This window comes from Larimichthys crocea, chromosome VIII (genome assembly GCF_000972845.2).
Source record: "Larimichthys crocea isolate SSNF chromosome VIII, L_crocea_2.0, whole genome shotgun sequence".
Classification (NCBI taxonomy): domain Eukaryota; kingdom Metazoa; phylum Chordata; class Actinopteri; family Sciaenidae; genus Larimichthys; species Larimichthys crocea.
In genome coordinates, this window is record NC_040018.1 from 23,590,598 (window position 1) to 23,610,037 (window position 19,440).

General features: G+C 42.2%; 1 protein-coding gene across 1 annotated transcript in view; it reads right to left on the minus strand.

The window, feature by feature from the left end:
- Positions 1-9,003: 9,003 nt before the first annotated feature.
- cskl (c-src tyrosine kinase-like) overlaps positions 9,004-19,440 on the minus strand; it is a 42,044-nt gene continuing 31,607 nt past the window's right edge. Inside the window, exons 5-13 of the mRNA XM_010733103.3 lie at positions 17,444-17,663; positions 14,410-14,503; positions 13,695-13,760; positions 13,478-13,577; positions 13,277-13,367; positions 12,927-13,000; positions 12,107-12,302; positions 10,896-10,982; positions 9,004-10,562 (exon numbers count right to left, since the gene is read on the minus strand). Coding sequence (XP_010731405.1) covers positions 10,380-10,562; positions 10,896-10,982; positions 12,107-12,302; positions 12,927-13,000; positions 13,277-13,367; positions 13,478-13,577; positions 13,695-13,760; positions 14,410-14,503; positions 17,444-17,663 — 1,111 coding nt within the window. The 3' untranslated portion in view covers positions 9,004-10,379. The remainder of the gene's footprint in view (positions 10,563-10,895; positions 10,983-12,106; positions 12,303-12,926; positions 13,001-13,276; positions 13,368-13,477; positions 13,578-13,694; positions 13,761-14,409; positions 14,504-17,443; positions 17,664-19,440) is intronic.

The following is a 19,440-nucleotide window of genomic DNA, read 5'->3' on the forward strand; positions in this document are numbered from 1 at the left end:
CTGTTTTAACAAGAAGTAAATATGCGGAAGCAATAAGCACCCTGGTAGCCACTTAATGGGAATTTTGTGACAAACAGGAAAAAGTTGGAAAAATATCAGCTAAGCAAAGAGAAAGTGTTTGCACTGTAGCAAAGCAGAAAGGGCATATTGGTGACACTAAGGCATTTCAGTTCTGTTATGGCTGATAATAGCCATGATGTGATAGAAGATTCACAAAAAGCTGTGCAATAATTACAGTTGGTAATCATAATAATTATATTTCACAAAGTAATGAGGATAGCCATAATCATGCCATTATACAAGCTCTACCACACACACACACACACAAAAGACAGTGGTGGTAGCATGCTGTGATGATCAGCAACATGATTTTAAATAGCTGCCTTTTAATGATCACATTATCACAGTTTCCACACAAAGCTCCCTTTAATAATGTATAAGACCCACAAATCATGCATCACAAGAATACATCAACCATTATAAGCCACTGATCCATTAAATTGAGAACACAAAGGAACAAAGTGAAAGAGTCAAGCACTGCCCTGAGTGCAGTTCATGTTAGACCTACAGAACAGGACATCAGCAGAGACATCTGTATGAACACAAGCTTTCATACAGTACTCTACAAAAAGCTACTGTACACATATATTGCCTTCTGTCTGGCGATCATGGAGAACATGTGAGCGCCCTAACAGCTTGCTTTGCTGCGGCTATGTGATTATACATGTCCGTTCACATGTGAGTTGCCACAATGCATCAACTTAATTAATGTGAATGTGCTCGGAGCAGCCCGGAGTCATTCCTGCCCACGGTAGAGAGGCTGTTACATCACTCACACACAGAATTCACAGGAACACAATAAGAAGACTATTTGAAGACATTTTCCTGCCTGTATATGTGGAATAATGATCTAATGTGATATCAAAGACAAATCCCTGTTTATTTGTTGTACTTGGAGAGCCATTCCTGCATGTTTCCTTTTATTTTCTTCTTCAGAGCAGCTTCAGTGAGGTAGTCTGTGCTGTAAAAGCTACAGCTGCTGAGACACACACTGACTTCTGGCTGCCTTCATTAGCTCCTCTGTTTCCACAAGGGTCTGGCTAACAACCCTACGCAGGCTTTCAGCCCTCATCTGTGTCTCTCCTCCCACTGCTTTCCGTGCAAAGCTGCAGGAGTAGAGCTCAGACGGTGTGTGTGGTCCCTTCCCCATGGGTGCACAGGGGCACTGGGCTAAAGGAGGGGGTTCAGTGGCCCCGATGTTATGCACAAATCCGTCCTCACAAAATAAGTCAAATCAATTTTGGTGCCAAAGTTAACAATTTATAATATTTTTTTTTCTTAAAATGATTAAAATATCTAATTGCTGCTAATGCAAAAAGTGTTCCAGCCTTTAAGCCGAAAATGCTTTTAGAAATGTTGCTGCAGGAGTGAGTTGATGCGCTCTCTGACCCAGACGTAGTCCTTAAATTACAAACGTCCCCCCTCCTTCCCACTACTAAAAAAAAAAATCCAAGAATGTAGCTGTGAACATACAGTTGTGACAAGCCTTTGACTGCACGGTTTTATTTGCAGTCTCCAAGGCATTTCATGAACCTTAACATTACTCACGGTTGGCTGAAGTTCCTCATGTGTCACAACAGTTTATAGTCTGTCCTCTGTGGATGCTCACTAAGTCGCCGAAACAAAGCCTGGGTCATTTGTGAGAGTGGAAATCCTGAAAGAAAGAGCATTAATTTTCATTTCTAAGACAGGAGATGTTCAGACGTCTTCTCTGTTTCGGTTTATCATTACATCTCCACAACTGTCACACCACAGCATGCATGTAAGTAGGGGTAGTGTGACTCTTTGTTGCTACAGTGAATTCTTGCATTCTTGTTTGCCTCTCAGAGACCACTGTAGTATAAATTCCTATTTCGACTTGTGAGCAAACCTGCAGGTAATCACTGTTTTCTAGTAGGTTCTTTGTGTTCTTGTGGTTCTGGTATGTTGAGGTGTAAAGTTTAGCACTCTGCTATAAATGATCCACAGGGACGTTGTCTGCTCAGGCAGCCTGCCACACAGCTTGATGCTCATCTATAAAAAAAGTGATAACAAACTCCTACTGCTGAATGACAGCAAGCATGACGAGCCTTCAGTGTCAGACTGTTGCTCTGACTCATACAGCGAGGATTTGTCAAATCTCACATCATCTGGCAGTCTTGTCAGGGCTGGAGCGTCGCTTCTTTTAAGCTGAACCAACAAACTTTGCACGCTAGCATCTAAAACTGGCTGCGAGACGTCACTTCAAAATTATTTGAACTTCAAAACCCGGAAATCCTGTAAGGTGGCATCAGTAAACTGAAGTCAGCCTGTTCATGTTTACCAACCCAACTGAGCTTTCATTTCATCACTTTCTGTGGTTGGAGTATATTTTAATCATGTTTTTTTTTCAATGTTACATTATGATGGATATGCCTATTTCGATTGTGATTTATGTCCTGTGCACTATATAACATAAAACAGTATGATAAGTCTAGTGCTGTAAAATGCATTTAATTCACTTGTTACACTCATAAGCAGCATTTTAATAACTCACAGCAGTAGCATGCTCATACAGAGGGCATACTGATATGAGCTTGCTACATTTGTACAAATTTCTCCATGCACTGGCAAAGTTACACAGCTCCCTGTGGCATTCACCAACTGAGAAAGGGCGTCTGTAAGCCCTGTGAACCTATGCGACTAGATTAACGGTGAGTGGGATCACGCGCTATAAAAAAAGCACGTTACATAAGTCCAATATTCACTCTTCTTTTAGCTCTATTTTGGTCTCTACCAACTTCCGAGAGAAATATCTGGATGTTTAGCAGCTAAATGCACTATGTTCACCAGTTAGTATGTACAGTGGGCTTATCAGAGCTTTTTCGCTGAAACCGCTACCTGCAAATCTTCAAACATTAAAGTTGTTGACCATGAAAAACAAAATAATGAGTTAAAAACTAAGCTCCACAGGGCTGAAGGGGACTGCAGACTTGAGACTTGATTTGTGATATCAGCATAACCCCCTCCACATATCACGTTTTACAGAAAGCATCTTTAATATTTAAATTGGTTGTTTTTACATTCTTCTCTGTTATTTTAAAGTCTTGTTTTCTGCATTTTTGAGATGGCCAAGAGGAAAATATAGGCCGTAAAGTTACTACGTGGAGTTGAATGGTCTCATAATAGTGGCTCCCAGGGGCCACAGGGCCCGTCACCCTCTTCTTATTGGGATGTGTGTTGGCACAGTACCCCCCCGCTGGCAACCAGCAGGCTGGGAGCCCAGGGCTAGGGGAGGTAAAATGTCAAGAGCAAAATGCAAATTCATGCTGACAAGCCGGTGCAGAAAACATGTTCTCTGCGACTCCGGGAACCTTGATATTTCACAAAGTCAAATGAACATGTCAGCCAACACTGCAGGGCAACTATTGGGTTATTTAAAGAGGAGGTTCAGAAAGCAGGCCAGTGTTACGTCACAGGCAGCAGGGACTGTTTACGTGCAGCTCAGTGGACAAGACTCGCCTTTGTTGTGGTTGTTATCCTCCTTCTCCAGTCTCCCTCTGTCTCTGGGCCATCACTGACTCTCAGAGTGAGACGCAATGAGGGTGGGCCGATAGACGAGACACATACTGGTTCACATTAGTCCGTCATTATATCACTGCTGCGCTCTCATCCGGCAGATCCACTGTCAGACCCAGTCCCCATGTGTTATCTATCTCCAGCACTGAACTCCCAAAAACACTACGTGGCAAACAGCTCGAGCTTTGATTAGCAGCAGGACACCTTCAGGACTTGAGAAGCAGCTTCAACCTAAAACATTATTATTTAGGTTGCTGTTGTAAAGATTTACTCTCGTCTGGTGACTTCTTGCTCAGTGACACGCTCCTTTTCTCAACGTCCTCTTCACGTCATTATGTCCGTAAATGCTTCTGAGCCTGGTTACACTGTCCGCTTGCCATCTGCATTCTCTTACGCCCTGGGTCTGAAAACTCCTCCTGGTGATCCAAAATGCCTGTGGTACAAACACTAACACTCTTTGTTGTTCTAAGCTCACAGTCTAGGCAGCCAGGCAAAATCTTTACATCACAGAGAGTTGATGTGCATATGTCTGTGTAGCATCAAAATCATTTTAAATCCAAATAAAATTATTTTATTGTTAAGTTACACAATGTCGCTTCAAAATGAGGATGCTCATAATGGACAGCTATCCTGTAACCTTTGCTGATGATGGATAAGCCAACCAACTTTTTTTGTAGTAGTGACTTATCACTTGATAAATATCATAACACAATCTACTGTGATAAGGTCATCTGGATCGCCTTGAAGAGATGTGGATGAATACTGGTGGCTTTGGTGATCCTCTGACTTTTTCTTGAGTGCCACAAGCGAGTTGACATTTTTGTTTTTTCTGTCTAACGCTTCAACAGCTATTGAATGGACAGTCTCTAGAGAAGAAAATCTCACGGGTTTGGTGATCCTCTAACTTTTTATCGAGCACCATCATCACACGAAATTTGCATCTTAAATTTGCATGATTTTAGCATATACCTTGAGGCACTGCTGTGTAGAGCTGTACAGAGCTGCTATCATGGCTGCAGTCTTTGTACAATATACAGTATGGTATCATTATGAGTATGGAGTCCTTTAAAATAACAGTTTCACATTTTTCAAGCCTGCCTTAAAACAATACCCATGTGCTAATATGTGCATAGAAAATATTATTGGCTGCTGCAATAGTTTCTCCTCTCAATACTCATCGTAATTTTAAAACTAAAGTTAATCTTTTTTGTTACTATGCCTCCACTGCAGCTCACTAAGGAAAGATCCATCCGTTATCTGTAACCGCTTATCCTCATCAGGGTCACCGTGGGGCTGAAGCCTATCCCAGCTCACTTTGGGCGGGAGGCGGGGGTATAGTCTATTCTGCTTTTATATTTCCACATTTGAAACACTTCAATCTAAAAACTCATCAATGAAACCAGTCAGCTAGAGGATGAGCTGAAAAATGACCTCAGTACATGATGCAAGTCATTTTGACACTTTCCCATGTTCCCAAGCACTCCATGTTTTCTCACCCACTATGTGCACCTCACTGAATAGATCACAATAAATGTGTTTATTCGCTTGCGTGTAGAAAGTTACGCTAAATATGAAACTAGAGCAAGCAGCCAGTTAGTTTAGCTTAGCTAGAGAGGCGAGGTACAGCCTGCACAATTCACAATTTATCGCAGGGCACATAGAGACAAACAATCATTCACACCTAAAGGCAATTTAGAATCAATCAATTAACCTATTGAGCCTATCTTTGGAGTACCCAGAGAGAACCCATGCAGACACAGGGAGAACAAGCAAACTCCACAGAAAGGCCCCAGCCGAGGTTCAAACCAGGAGCCTTCTTACTCTGAAGCGACAGCGCTAACCACTGCACCACCATGCAGCGTAAAGAAGCAAAATATCACATTTTGTACTAAAAAGATGGCAAATTTGGAAGATGTCGACTTTATCTACCACAGACTCTTGAAGACTTGAAGACTATAACTAATATTTTTCTTACACGGGGACTGTCTCTTGTCTGTTTTACTGTACATATGTGCATGTGGATATGGTTTTAAAGTAGAACTTTTCCTATAAGGGGTTTGATTCAACATAATTGCAACATACAGGATGTAGGCTAAGAAAATGAAAATAAATACTGAATATAAATAAAATGTCTGAATAAGCCACAAGGTCGTTATGGGCTGCATTTAATTCATAGCTGAATCACACTCCCTTTTCTCTTGAAGTCGCTGGATTGACGCTGTGCTGATGAGCTGCTTTGTTTGTGAGGTCGTCTCCTGCAGTTAGACATGACAAAAAACTGAGCTGTCTGTGCAAATGAGACTTCAAAATGTGAAGATGTCAACGTTTGTATGGCATAACTGATGCTTTATTAAAAATAAAGCATAATGCAATAAAATAAACACCATGTGTTACATATGGCCGATGGGGGAGTGATTCAAGCTGCCAAAATCGGCAACACCACTACACTGCTGTGACACTGCACAGGGACTGAATGCAGTAACCCCACCAAGGACAAAAAAAGTGGCACCCATGTCTGAAAGGCTAACATCCCTGTCTGAACAAAATGTCCACAAATAGAAGCTAATTGCAACAGGAAACTGTGTATTTTTAGGCTGTTCTGCAAAGACTTGAGCCCAGACAGAACAAAGCATGTGAGGCGTCCATGTAAAAAGATCTCTGTCACTGAGCCCTTGTGCACATTTGACACAGCCAGCCGCAAGTCGGCCTGATAATGTCAATATCATTTCCTTCATCTCCTGTCATGCCCGCTCCTTGTCAGTGAAACGAGCTGGAAATGGAGCACTCCCACACTTACTCAGTGACAGTGCTGGAGCTGTATAAACAAACCACTCTGTCAGTAATTTAGGGGTATATAGACTTTCTCCCCGCAATCTCCTGCATCCGTGAAGAGTTCAACAGTTTGGGCAAAATACTTACATTTTTTTGGAATAAATATAAAGCTATAAAGTAAGCTATGAATAGCAAAAACACTGTGCAAAGGTAACAAAACCTGTTTACCAGCATCCCAAGTTACATCTCTATATATGTGGATTAAATAAATAAGATACAATGTGAAAATTGTCTTTAGAGGTGCTTAGATCTGATGCTTTTTTTAACTTTCTGCTTGCTCTAGTTTCATATTTAGCATGACTTTCTACACGAAAGCAAATGTGATCTATTCAGTGAGGTGCACATAGTGGGTGTGAAAACATGGAGTGCTTGGGAACCTGAGGAAGTGTCAAAATGTCTCATACTGAGGTGCCCTTGATCAATTTTCCAGCTCATCCTCTAGCTGACTGGTTTCATTGATGAGTTTTTTTGACTGAAGTATTTCAAATGTGGAAATATAAAAGCAGGATAGCGCTGCAAAAACTCTGATGCTTGGAACAAAAACATCCCCCTTGAACACTGATGTTGAAAAACTGTTAATGCTGAGTGATCCGGGCCAGAGACAGCACACAGATTTGAGTCTTCCCGGTGAGTCATACGGCTTCGAGAAATCTGCCATCATGTAACCCAGCAACAGCACACGAAGCAAAGACTGACTGCACGTACAAAAAGAAGAGAGAGACCCTCATTCTGTCACACATATAAATCTGTCAGGTCCAGCTTGACGTGCAGGAGAATAATGCACATGCCAACTCCACAGAAACATGTGCAGCCCTCAGCTTCTTTTCTCAGACCGTGTTGGTGTAATCAGATTAATTCAGGAGCTAATTTGTTGTCTTTGAGTGTGCCTGGCTGCAGTCAGTAGCACAGATCCATAAGTTATTGAAAGCTGATTAACACATCAATCCTCCTCCTTGTGGCTGCTAAGAACGCCACGCTGTGTGGTTGTCAGGATTACTTACAGTAAGTGTGAACGAAAGGACCAAGGCACCCAGATTCCAGAGCTGTGCATTAACTCTCACTCCTGTCATCACAAGCTCTCAGCACAGTTATACCACAAGCTGGGCTTTACATTTTTAAAATACATCATTATAATTCATCATGTTTCATTGAATTAAAACAGTTTACTGTGCTAGGAATTTCAAAAAGATCAAATATGGTGACATGGAGGCAGATGGTTTAGAGACAATCACAGCTGATAAAACGTCCTTGAACAAGACACTGAATGTCAGGATGCAGCTGCCTCTGACCTTTGACCTGCAGTGGAATGTACACGTCTCCAAATCTAATGTCTGATGGCAATAACTCCTTCCAAAACTGAATTTAATCTGGGATTAAAGCTCTGTGTTAGTCTTTTTCAGTTCCCTTGGGAAGTCAGATTGCACGATGGCTCCCGGTAGTGACTTTTTACAGTCAAGCGACATCCAAAATGTTCCCCCAGTGTGCTAATGAGCTGTACTTTTCGCCAGTGAGCCAAGGAGACAAACTGAGCGGGGGTGGGGGACCTCTGCAAGCAGGCCCGTCTCGTGCAGCCGTTGAAAGATGGTAAATTAAGGCTGGCGTGATAGCTCCTGACAGCAGCGCAGTCTTGGCCATGAGCACAAACTGCTTTGCTTACATAACCAGCCAATTGTTACCGCCCGGCACTGTGATTAAAATTCATAGGAATCCCATGAAATTACACCCCAAACAACTGTCTGCGACAGGAGCAGGCGGTAAAGGGTCAAAGAGATGAGATTTGAATGAGTTAAAGTCGAAACATAAGACACACTGCCAGACAAATTGTGGTGTCATCCCTCTCTGTACGTCACTACACTGGGGTCGAGTGGGCGTTCTCCAAAGGCGGCATGATGAACTGCTGGGAACTGCTCAGCTGACAGAAAACTAACACTTGCTCACACCTGTAACACTCTTCTAACACTTAACCACCTGTTCATAGCACTTCTGCTATCAAAAGAGGATCGCAGGGGGATTATTTATAGTTGGTACATCTGTGAAGAGAGCAGGCTTCAAAACCAGACAGATGCAAGACACATCGTCATTTTGTCTCATGATTCTTGTCACAGGTTGCTCATTCAGTGCTGAGGATTTTAAATCAAAGGACTTGTTTCTCTCTTCAGTTTGATGTGATTTAAGAGGCCAGGGAGGTACTAGTCTGAATTTTACAAATGAGACTTAAAAACCAGTCGAGGAAATAGTTGTGATGACAAATTAAGTATGCTCCATCCTGTGAGCCGTCTCACATTCATCTTGCAACCCGCTGAAAGGGTTCAGACACAGTTTGAGAGGTACTAAAAATAAGTGATGTTTCTTAATCTTAAATATTTTGCAGACTTTCAAACCACGTTGTAGTTTGAGCTGTTGGCCAAGTTCCCTTGAGCAAGGCAATGTAATATTTCCACCGTGAACATTTTAAAATCTCACCCTCACACCTGGAGGGAAAGGAGCTTGCACGACCACACTCCTTACCCAAACACACACACTCTCACATATACTGTACATACACGCTGATATAATGATACAGGTGTTCCCACATTGTTCAGATGGAATGATTTATTCATAATCATGATAGCATAATAAAACAATGAACATTGAAAGCACTGACAGTTGAACCCAAGGCCTCTCACACACAGCATGCACCACCCCGACCTCAGCATTCACAGAGACACTGAACATTCCTAACGCCAAGAGACTCCTGGCTTCTGAAAGTCCTCCTTTTTTTTTTTTTTTTTTTTTAAATTTAATTCCCCACCCCAGTCAGTTTTTTCCTTGTTCTTTTTTTTTTTAATCCTTTAAATATATTTTGATATAAAAACAAGCCCACGTATGATGAATCAACCATGTTTGTGAACTGCTTCTCCCCCTTCTCCTCCTGTTATTGTCCCGACACATCCCCTCCCACCCAACCCCACCCCATCCTATCCCACCGCTCCTCCGGGCTGTATTGGTTGGAGGACGAACATGATACTGGCACCCATATCCTGTCTCTTCCTGTTCACGGTCTCTTCATGGACACTTGAAAAAAAAAGAAAAGAAAAATCCCAGTCTGATGGGGTGATGGTGGTTGTGGGGGTGAGGGGGGGCAGCACTAAAAAATAACGGTTTGATAACCTCCCTGAAAAAAAAAAGAAGAAAAAAACAAGCAATAAAAAAGATCTCTTAAAAAAAGTAATAAAAAAAAAAATCAAACCACAACAGTCCAATCGAAAGAAGTGCTGGAGGGAAGTCTGGAGCTCTGTAGACTGGAGGCACTTTGGCACAGAGCGAAGGCCCCACACCTGACACCACGCCGAGGGGAGGGAAGGATAAAAGGAAGGATGGAATGACAGAGAGCTGGGCTGAATTCATGCAGAGCCACACGGTGATACAGAGATCCAGGAATGATGGAGAGGCGGGGTGGGGGAAGAAGAAAGAGCACCTGACAAACGTGGAGGAAAAGGCCAGCCTCCCCTCTAGTTAATGCCATGTTCAGGAGAGGAGGAGGGGAGGAAAAAAAATAAGAATGAAACGGGATCTTTAAGATAGAGAAACTTGGACCAAGAGAGAAGAGACAGAGTGAGAGAGAGAGAGTGTGAGTGAGCAGGTGTAGAAGGAGGAAAAAGCAGTGGCCCATCGAGAGGAGAGGAATCTGTCTGGCAAAAGCTATACAACACAAACAGGAAAACAGTCCTTGTATGGAAGCAGAGGGCAGCTGGCGGACGTCTGAGGTTGGGGGAGGGGGCACAATATGGCAGTCCCACACAGGTTAACAGGCTGGGCAGGCAGGAGGAAGGTGCTGTGGTCCCTCTTCTTCTTCTTCTTCTTCTTCGCTTCTTCCGCTTCCTCCTCCTCCTCCTCCTCCGGCTTTACAGCTGTGCTGGGCTGTGTCTCGCCCCCCTCCTCTACCCCCGTCGTCCTCCTATGCCTCCTCTTCACAGGTAGAGCTCCTTAGCTCTGATATGCTGCAGCTTCTCCCTCAGCATGCGGAAGGAGGGCCGCACCACGGAGTCCAGGGTCCAGCACTGCTTCATCAGGTCGTACACCACGGGCGGGCAGCCATCTGGGGCATCCATCTTGTATCCCTTCTCTACCCGGGGCACCACCTCTTTCAACGGCTGAGAGACGGAGACGGAGTAACACAAACATGTTGTGATCAATATCCAGTAGATGCACCTGACAATCTGGCTCAGCTGTACCACGACTTTTTTGAAGCATAAAGGTGAAGCATGCAGAAATAATTAACTTCATAACAGTACATATTAGGTCACATTTTCATCACCTGCTCCAGCAGTCTAATGACACAAATCTAATTATTTTGAGGTCAAGACATTTCACTGATCCTGTACAGAAATGAACAAATAAAAACTGGTCCCAGCAATAAAGCCTGCCATCTGCTGGTACACCTCGGACCTTGGTGAGACAAAGGAATCTGGTGTTCAGGTACTTACAATTCTAGGATAAGGCACGCGCCCAAAGGAGTAGATCTCCCAAAGTAGGATTCCATAACTCCAGACGTCCGACTTGGTGGAAAACCTCTGTTGGACAAAAAAAAAGAATGAATGAATGAATGAATGAATGAATGAATAAATAAATGGGTAGCCCACATTCAAACATCAGACAAAGGCACTCGGGTATTCTGGGCTTACTCAGTCCAATAAAACTGGGTCTTTGTCTGCTTTAGTGCTATTTCAGAAGTTCAAGGGAAGAAACACAAATAAACAATAACCACAATTTTGAAAGTACTTTTTTTTTTCTGAGTATAAATTAAAATGTTTTCAAATGCAACACCAAAATACGTCCATGAGTTGAAACTTAATCCACTGTTTGTACTTTGACAAAGCAAATTGCTGCTAGTTCAGTTAAACAAACAAAGCACAATTAATCCAGACCATGTGAACTAGTTAACAAAACTGGTGCCGGGAGCATAAAACTAGACACACTGAGCCTCATGCAAAAACTACTTGTATGAACATGCACCAATTTTCTGTACGCCTAATTTGGATATGAATGAAGAATACAATATGAACAAAATTCACTTGAGACCTGTCGTATGGGCACTTTGAGTCCTGCCTTTCTTCAGAAAGGGGAGGAAAACAGTTGTTTGTCTTAAAAATTAGAGTGCCTGAATCTGAATTCATTTAAATATGATAATGACTGAATTGAAAATCATCATCATCATCATAGCTTGTCCATTTACTGACAAGTTTGGTGCTGTTTTTGCTCGACTTGAGTTAGCTAATGATCAAATCACATGAACGCGCATATAATTATGCACACATGACTTTCATCAGGTTGAAACAAACAATGCTTTATTTACAGCCACAGGAGAAAGAAGACAGGAAAGGCAGGGGACAAAGAGAGGAGATCATACACAGTAGCAATGTCCCAGCCCACCTGGTGCTCAAAAGTTGAAAAAAAAAAGAAAGAGTTTTGGTGAATCTGATTTGGAACTTCTAGGATGAGATTTAGGATGATTAAAAAGACAAAAATATACTTGTGTTTGTTTTTTCTTGGTTAAAGCAGATTCAGTATCATCCCTATAAGAACTGTCCTACTCAGATTTAAAGTAGATTAGGCAGGTGAAAACAAATGCCAAGAAAGCAACAAAACATCAGCCCAGGTCTGCAACCCGTCCACGCCTCGCCTCGCCTTCACTCACTTTCTCTCTTAGTGCTTCCGGGGAGGTCCATTTAACGGGCAGCTTGGCAGTGTCCTGTATGGAGGAGGCCTCCTTGGTGAGACCGAAGTCGCTGACCTTGGCGATGTTGTCGTCAGACACCAGCACGTTACGAGCTGCCAGGTCTCTGTGGACAAAGTTGTTGGCCTCCAGGTACTCCATGGCTTCACACACATCGCTGGGTGACACAGAGAAACAGGACAGATGATGAGTGAGGGCTGGATGACTAAGGTAATAAACAACCCACAGATGTGCATCTAATCTGTCATCATCTGCTCTAGCCAGGAAACCATCAACTGATGACTACAGTGCAAATTCAAAAAGATGGTGAAGGTCGAAGAGAAAAGAATCAGAAAATACTACAAAATACTTTTCCTTCTTTTTGCTTCATATCGATGCAGATAAAATCTATTCCCTCTTACACTGACGATGAATCATGAAATACTTCATGTGTATTTATGCCCAGTGAGTGTTCACACTTATGTAATGGGTGCACTCATTTCAAGTTGTGCTAGGTTACAGCACGAGCCCAGTGACTGTTAGATTAAAAATAAATAAGACTTTAAAAAGGCACTTCAATTGCAGATAAAGCAGCCATTTATCCAGGCAAACAACCTGCAGAATGGATGCTTGTATAAACAAATGGTTCTTTTATGTTCTCAGTCAAGTGCGTGACACTGTTCTTTTGAAAGTCTATTCAAATCCTGACAGCTAAAGAGCAGCAGTTTAGTTTTTTAAGATCCAGAGTAGAGCTGTCTTTTCTATAAATGTAAGTACTTGAACAGAGATGAAGAGGACTTACAGCGAGAACTTGAGTAAGCAGTCTCCACCGAGGACGGTCCGCCCTCGAGAGCGCAGGTAGTCCACTAGGCTGCCCTGTGACGCAGTTCAGATAATTGACACAACACGTGGAAGACACGGAGCAATTTAGCATAGAAGGATCCAGTGAACAAGTAATGATGCAAAAATAACTGAGTAACATGCAACCACACTCTAAAACAAATATGTTCGACTTTTCACAGCATGTTCAAACTTTGAGGTGGCTACAAACAGGACAGTTTCATCATCCAAATATCTTGACAGAGATAAATCTGAAGTAATTAGTAAAATTAGTTTCAAGACATTTGAAGAATAGTTTCCCATTTTTTTTACCTTGGCCATGTACTCTGTGACGATGTAGAGACTGCCCCTCTCCTCGACAATTACCCCTAGCAACTGCACCAGGTTGGTGTGCCTCAGTTGTCTGTATGGAACATAACAGACGCAGAAGAAAAGAAAAAGTGTTAATGTGCTGGAAATAATTAAGTTGTTATTGAGGAGCAATGTGTCTGAGCAGTAGCTGAAGGATCTTACGTCATGACAGAGGCCTCTGCGATGAAAGCCTGCGCTGTAGCATCATTTTTGATACACTTGACCGCCACCTTGGTCCCTCTGTAGTCTCCTACCATCACATCTAAGAAGGACACAGACATGATTGAATTTTAGTACAACATCCAAGGCAATATTATAATTCTGGCTCTGATTTATGAAATTAAAGGATGCAGAGATCCTTGTAAAATTAATTCCTCACCTCCAAACTCTCCTTTGCCAATGGTCTGCAAGAGTTTCAGCTCCTTTCTGTTCAAGGCCCAGCCGCCTGCCAAGACAGCACAGATAACACTTAGCAGGTTTCACAGTTGACAACGATCACGCTAGTCTAGCCAGTCTTAAAATATTACTGTAGATTATCCGGTGAAAAGCATGTATTATCTCTCCCTGATGTGTTTAGCATGGAAAATATTCAAATCAAAGAACCAGGATGTCTTAACTTTTCAGCGGATCTATTTCTTTTTTAATTATTGGTGAGTTTTACATTATATCTTCTGCTAATTAGAGTTCTGCTTTCTGAATGATAAATCTCTCATTTGGGTGGAAAAGCGTTGATTTATTTCAAGCATTTAGCTTTCCCCAGTTCTCTGGATTAGCCGGGTCAGATGGGTACATGAAGAGGAATGAAGAGAAGCAGAGGTGGAGGAAAACTCAGATTGACCTTGAGGACTGGTAAAGCTCTGGACCTCCCCAGGCACACAAAGATTAATTACCCCCTGTTGATTAACACTATTAGGACTATGATGATAGCGGATTCTTGTAGGAGATCCAGTCCTTGTGTGTACACTGTGCATGTGCCACAGACTTTATGCTTGTGAGGTTTACGTGAGAGTATATAAACAAGAGTGTGTGTCTGTGTGTGTGTTCATTGGTGCTGGTGTCCCTGTAGAGCAGTGTAAGCACGAGTGTGTACTTACTCCTGGAGAACTCGTCTTGTGCTGCCACTGTTCCCTCCATCAACTTGGGTTTAATCAGCCTGGTGCAAAGGCCATCGGCATCTTTGGTGTAATGCTGGGGACATAGTTAGAGAGAATTAAGTGCATTATTAATACAGAAAAAAAGTCAAAATGTTGTAGGTCTATGATTGTTTTTAAAATGTAATGTTTGAAAGCCTGCAGTATATTCTGTAATACTTCTTAGACTCAATTGAGAGATCAGGGGCTGACGTTCGTACACTCAATCTGAAGGCTGAGTGTGTATACAAGCGTTTGATGTGCAAAATAAAAGTGAGGTTGATGCTTCCAGTGACACTTTGCAGAAGAACATGAAAGAAGTGATGAAAAGAAGATTCATGCTGCATCTGAAGAACTAATGTGAGGGAGCTCCATCTTTTTAATATATACAGGATATCAGTGGCGTTTCTCTTCACCAAAGAGACAAAGCATGACAGAACTTTTATGAACACGCGTCAGCAAGGAAGAGGAGAAAGGTTGTCATGAAGGTAAACAGAATCTCTGCCTCATTTCCATCCAATATTGATATGGTTTACTACACACAACCGTAAACAGAATAAACACAATTCACTGAAACCCATTCCACCCGTACTGCAGTCACACATCGACTGAGGTGACAGGATGAGTCATTTGAAATTAGTGAACCTTTGCTGGGGTTTCACAGCATGCGTAAGGCATCTGATAGTACAGTAAGTCTGCTGCTGGTGTGAAGGTCTAGAGTATTTATTGTGGGAACCAAGAGCAGAGGAGGAGTGTGTGGGTGTGAGAGAGGTCACTGCATTTGACCTTTGACTCCCAGACACACCACAAACCAAACAAACCCTGAAACCTCATATATCTGCTACTCTTAATGAAATCTTTGACTTAGCACTATGGACACAGATATTTTAGTGATATTCTGGAATCATTCTATGTAAGAAAGGAAATAACTCTAAATGTGAGAGTGAATCCTCAGCTGAGGTCGCATGGGTCATCAAACCTCTGCGTGACCATCAAACTAATAAAACAGGAAAAGAGGAAGCTACACCACCACCACCAACGACAAAATCCATGTTATACAACTGCAGCATGGCGAATTGAACAGAGTGCAAGTTACCGTGACAACCACCAGGAGGCAGCACAGTGAAGGAGCCTCACTACATCATTTAGCACTGATGCTCACATATGCCAAACAACAACTGCACCACCCCTCTATCTATCTATCTATCTATCTATCTATCTATCTATCTATCTATCTATCTATCTATCTATCTATCTATCTATCTATCTATCTATCTATCTATCTATATGTGTGTCTGTGTGTGTGTGTGTGTGTGTGTGCACGCTGTTATATCCATGTAAATGCTATATGGACCCATCTTTATGTCCAGCTTCATTGCATACAATGTGACTGACAGACATACAGTAACGTCACTGTTGATCGGTAGTGATTGACAGAAATGAGTCCTGGTATTCCGTGCATATGCATGCTATATTTATAAATATACACTGTGTCTGTGTGTTGGTTTCTACGTGAAGCCTGCTGTGACAGGCCAATAAGAACAGGGTAGCAGGGAGCAAGCCGGAAAAACACACAAGAATGCAAGGAATCCTCTCATAGGCTATTATAGACCCAAGGAGAAGACACTGGGGAATGCAGGCAGAGGAGAGGATAAAGATATAGAGAGATTGGGACTGAGAAATGTCAGGAGGGGGAAGCATACTAAGAGGTTGAGATGGATAACAAAGAGAGGAGGAAAGAAAGCAATATGCCAGGTATCCATGAGGGAGCACAAAGAGAGAAAGAGGAGGCGGGAGGGAGGGAGGTAGAGAGAGGAAGTGGAGGTAGAACTGAGCCTGGAGGGTGTGAACAAGAGAGAGAGAGACAGTGAGAAGGATAGAGAGATAGAGATTGTGGGTGGCTGATAACAAGAATGCACCGGGGATGCAGATGGTCTCAGTGCCAGCTGGCACGTTTCTGTTGTCCACTTCCAACACCCCGCAAGGCAAAGAGATGAGGTCCAATTAAAAGTGTGATAGCTGCCAATCCAACGCTTCTCTTTATCTGAGAGGATGAAAAGCCTCCCTTTCCCCCACTCTCTGTGCCATCATGTCTCCTGTCTACGCCTCTCTACACTCTGTCCTTCCTCTGAACCGACTTTCAGATAACAGGCAGGGAGTGAGAGGATCAGACAGCTTTTTGAAGAATGTGAACATGGACTGATTTTGAGAGAAACTCCATGGGGATGCTCAATGTATGCTCATGCGTTATGTAATCAGACTGCTACATAATCACAGTGCAACTAGATTTCATTTTACTTTACTTACTTAGATTGGATGAATCATAACATCATGAACATACAAACAATACAATACAGATATAAATTCAGTACATCTGTCACTGATTTAGTTAGTAAGTAACATAACTAGACTTTCATTGCCCTCAAACTGATTGTGAGTAAACATTACCTGAAAACAACTTGCGCTTAACTTATTGGGGAAGTACAGGTATGTTGCTTCACATGTAGATTCAAGACAAAATTTGAGATGAAAGAATTCCTGAAAATTCAATACAGCCTTGTCGACCTGCAGCTACTGATTATTGTTTAACTACTGATAAATATGCAGATTATTTATCTGTTCTTGATTAGTCTTAGTCAGAAATGTCAGGGAGTACATCTTCAAATCTTCAAAGTTTAGTCCAATCAACAGTCCATAGCCTAAAAAATATTAAAATCCTCACAATTGAGAGGCTATCACAGGAGAATATTTGGCATTTTTGCTTGAAAAATAGCTGCAGATGTTTTTCCTGCAGCTGTTTTAGGGTAGAAAGTATTACCAGCAGGTTGGAATGTTATCTTAAAGGAAGTATCTTAACAACATGAAACATGAGTGGCATTTATGGACAGAATGTCATTGGTCTTTACATGCTCTCTGCGTGCTTTCAGTTCTCACTATTATTAAGTTTTAAGACAAAACAGCTGATCGGCACTGATAATTAAATGCTGTTGTCCCTCACCTCAACCAGCTGCATGAGGTTCTCGAAGTACTCCTCCTCGTCAATGGTGAGCTTGCCGTTGTGGTAGATGATGCGGTAGTGCTCCACCTTGCCGTCGCAGCTGACGCACAGGGTGTAATCGCCGGGATAGTTGGTGCTCTCCCTCACCAGGAACAAGCCCGTCTCCGGAGGATACAGGAGCCGTTCGGCCTGCTCCCGAGTTATCTTCCCATGAAACCATCTACAAAAAAGAAACAGAAAAGGGACAAAAGTGGGGATTAAAGAGGGAATAAAGGAAGAAAAGAATGGAGCGATAGTGTGGAAAAGAATAAATGACGACGAGGGAAAGTGAAAAAGAGAAAGAGTTAATAAAGAGGAGGTATGCAATATCAAAATGAAGCATGTGACAAAGAAAGAAAATTGGTGAGGAGATTGTTGGTGATTCAAAAACATAGATATTCTCAATATTCTGGACTAAGAGACAGGTCTAATCCTTGTACAGAAATACCACATGCCCCTTTTTGTTCTTGTGGAAAACAACTGCACTCCTCATCTGCTCTGTCAGTGCTACCAGCATCAAATGCTAAATCCTTTGACAGTTCCTACAAAAGTTCACACAGATTTTCATTTTCACTGCGCTCATCTTGCTCATTTGCAACTTCTACCACACAGAAGGATCCACTTCCACATATCACAGCCCACAACTCTCCTCTGAAATGTGAAGTGAAAAAACACAAATGTGCCGGCAACAGCACTTCCACGCCATTTGGCTCGGGCGGTGCAGGGGCAGGGCTGTCTCGTCTTAACTCAACTCTGGGAGTCAGTGAGAAAGTACCTGACTACCCAAACAACAGGAAACATGGTGTTCGCAAACACACATGCATGCACAAACACATACACACAAGAAGCCTGGGGCAGAGTCGGAAACTGACACACAGGGACTGCAATAACAGGAAAAGTGCAAAAACTGCTCAGACAACGTGGTGGGTGGGACAGAACCCAGTCATCCACTCCTAACTGAGGTCGGGGAGACAGACCGACTATTCCAACACATATTGGGGGGGGAAAAAAAAAAAAAAAAAAAAAAAAAAATCAACTCAGGCTTCTGCTAAGCTCAAAAGCTGTTCAGAGATTTGCTGGTTTTAACATGTTCTCAGAACAAATAAAGCTCTTCTTTATTTCTGATCTTTATTTAGAAGCTGGCTCTATAGCCCTGCTTCACCCTCCCCATATGGCCTCGTGGATACATCTATAGGCTACTAATGGATGGATTAGATAGCTGCATTACCCTTTAGAGTGAGTGCATTTGCGTGCATATTAGCATCGTGGTTTTGACCATAACTCTATACTGAACACAGAAATCTGGTTATTCATGATCATTACACTATCAAGGTTTCAGATGTATGTTCTAGTCTATGTGTAGGTGTCCTGATTTCTTCAAATCTCAGCCTTTTTTTCTGGACTAACTCAACAAATGTGAATGAACACAGTTTTCTAGCTGTCTGAACTATTCTTTGGCGTTTCCATCTGACTGTCTGTGATTTAAAACAAAAGCAACAACAATTTCATGATCCGCAATGCCAAGTGGTACCTATTTAGCATGTTGACTATCATTACATCATTTAAGTTTTTTTGTATTACTGACTACTATATAACTTGAGTTGAGGAGGCACCTGCAAACATGGCAGAGAATTGTCAAACAGTTGGATGAGGTGAATCCTGGTCTCTATCTGAGTAGTATCCGAGATACAGGTTTAAATAAATATTTCTTAATGTTCTTGTTTTAACATCAAATGAATTGTTACACATGACCCACAATTGTTTAAGTGCAAAGGATCTTACATTTCCCAGCAAAATATAGCTTGTAGTCAGAGTCCTGACTGTAAAGATTCATAAAATCACCTCGCTTCACCCTTGGTCCTGAGCACAAACACACCACCATCACCATATTCCATCGATTTGTGTCACTTCTTGTGTGAAAGGTCAAATTAGCCGCAAACAGTAGCAGCCCACAGGGT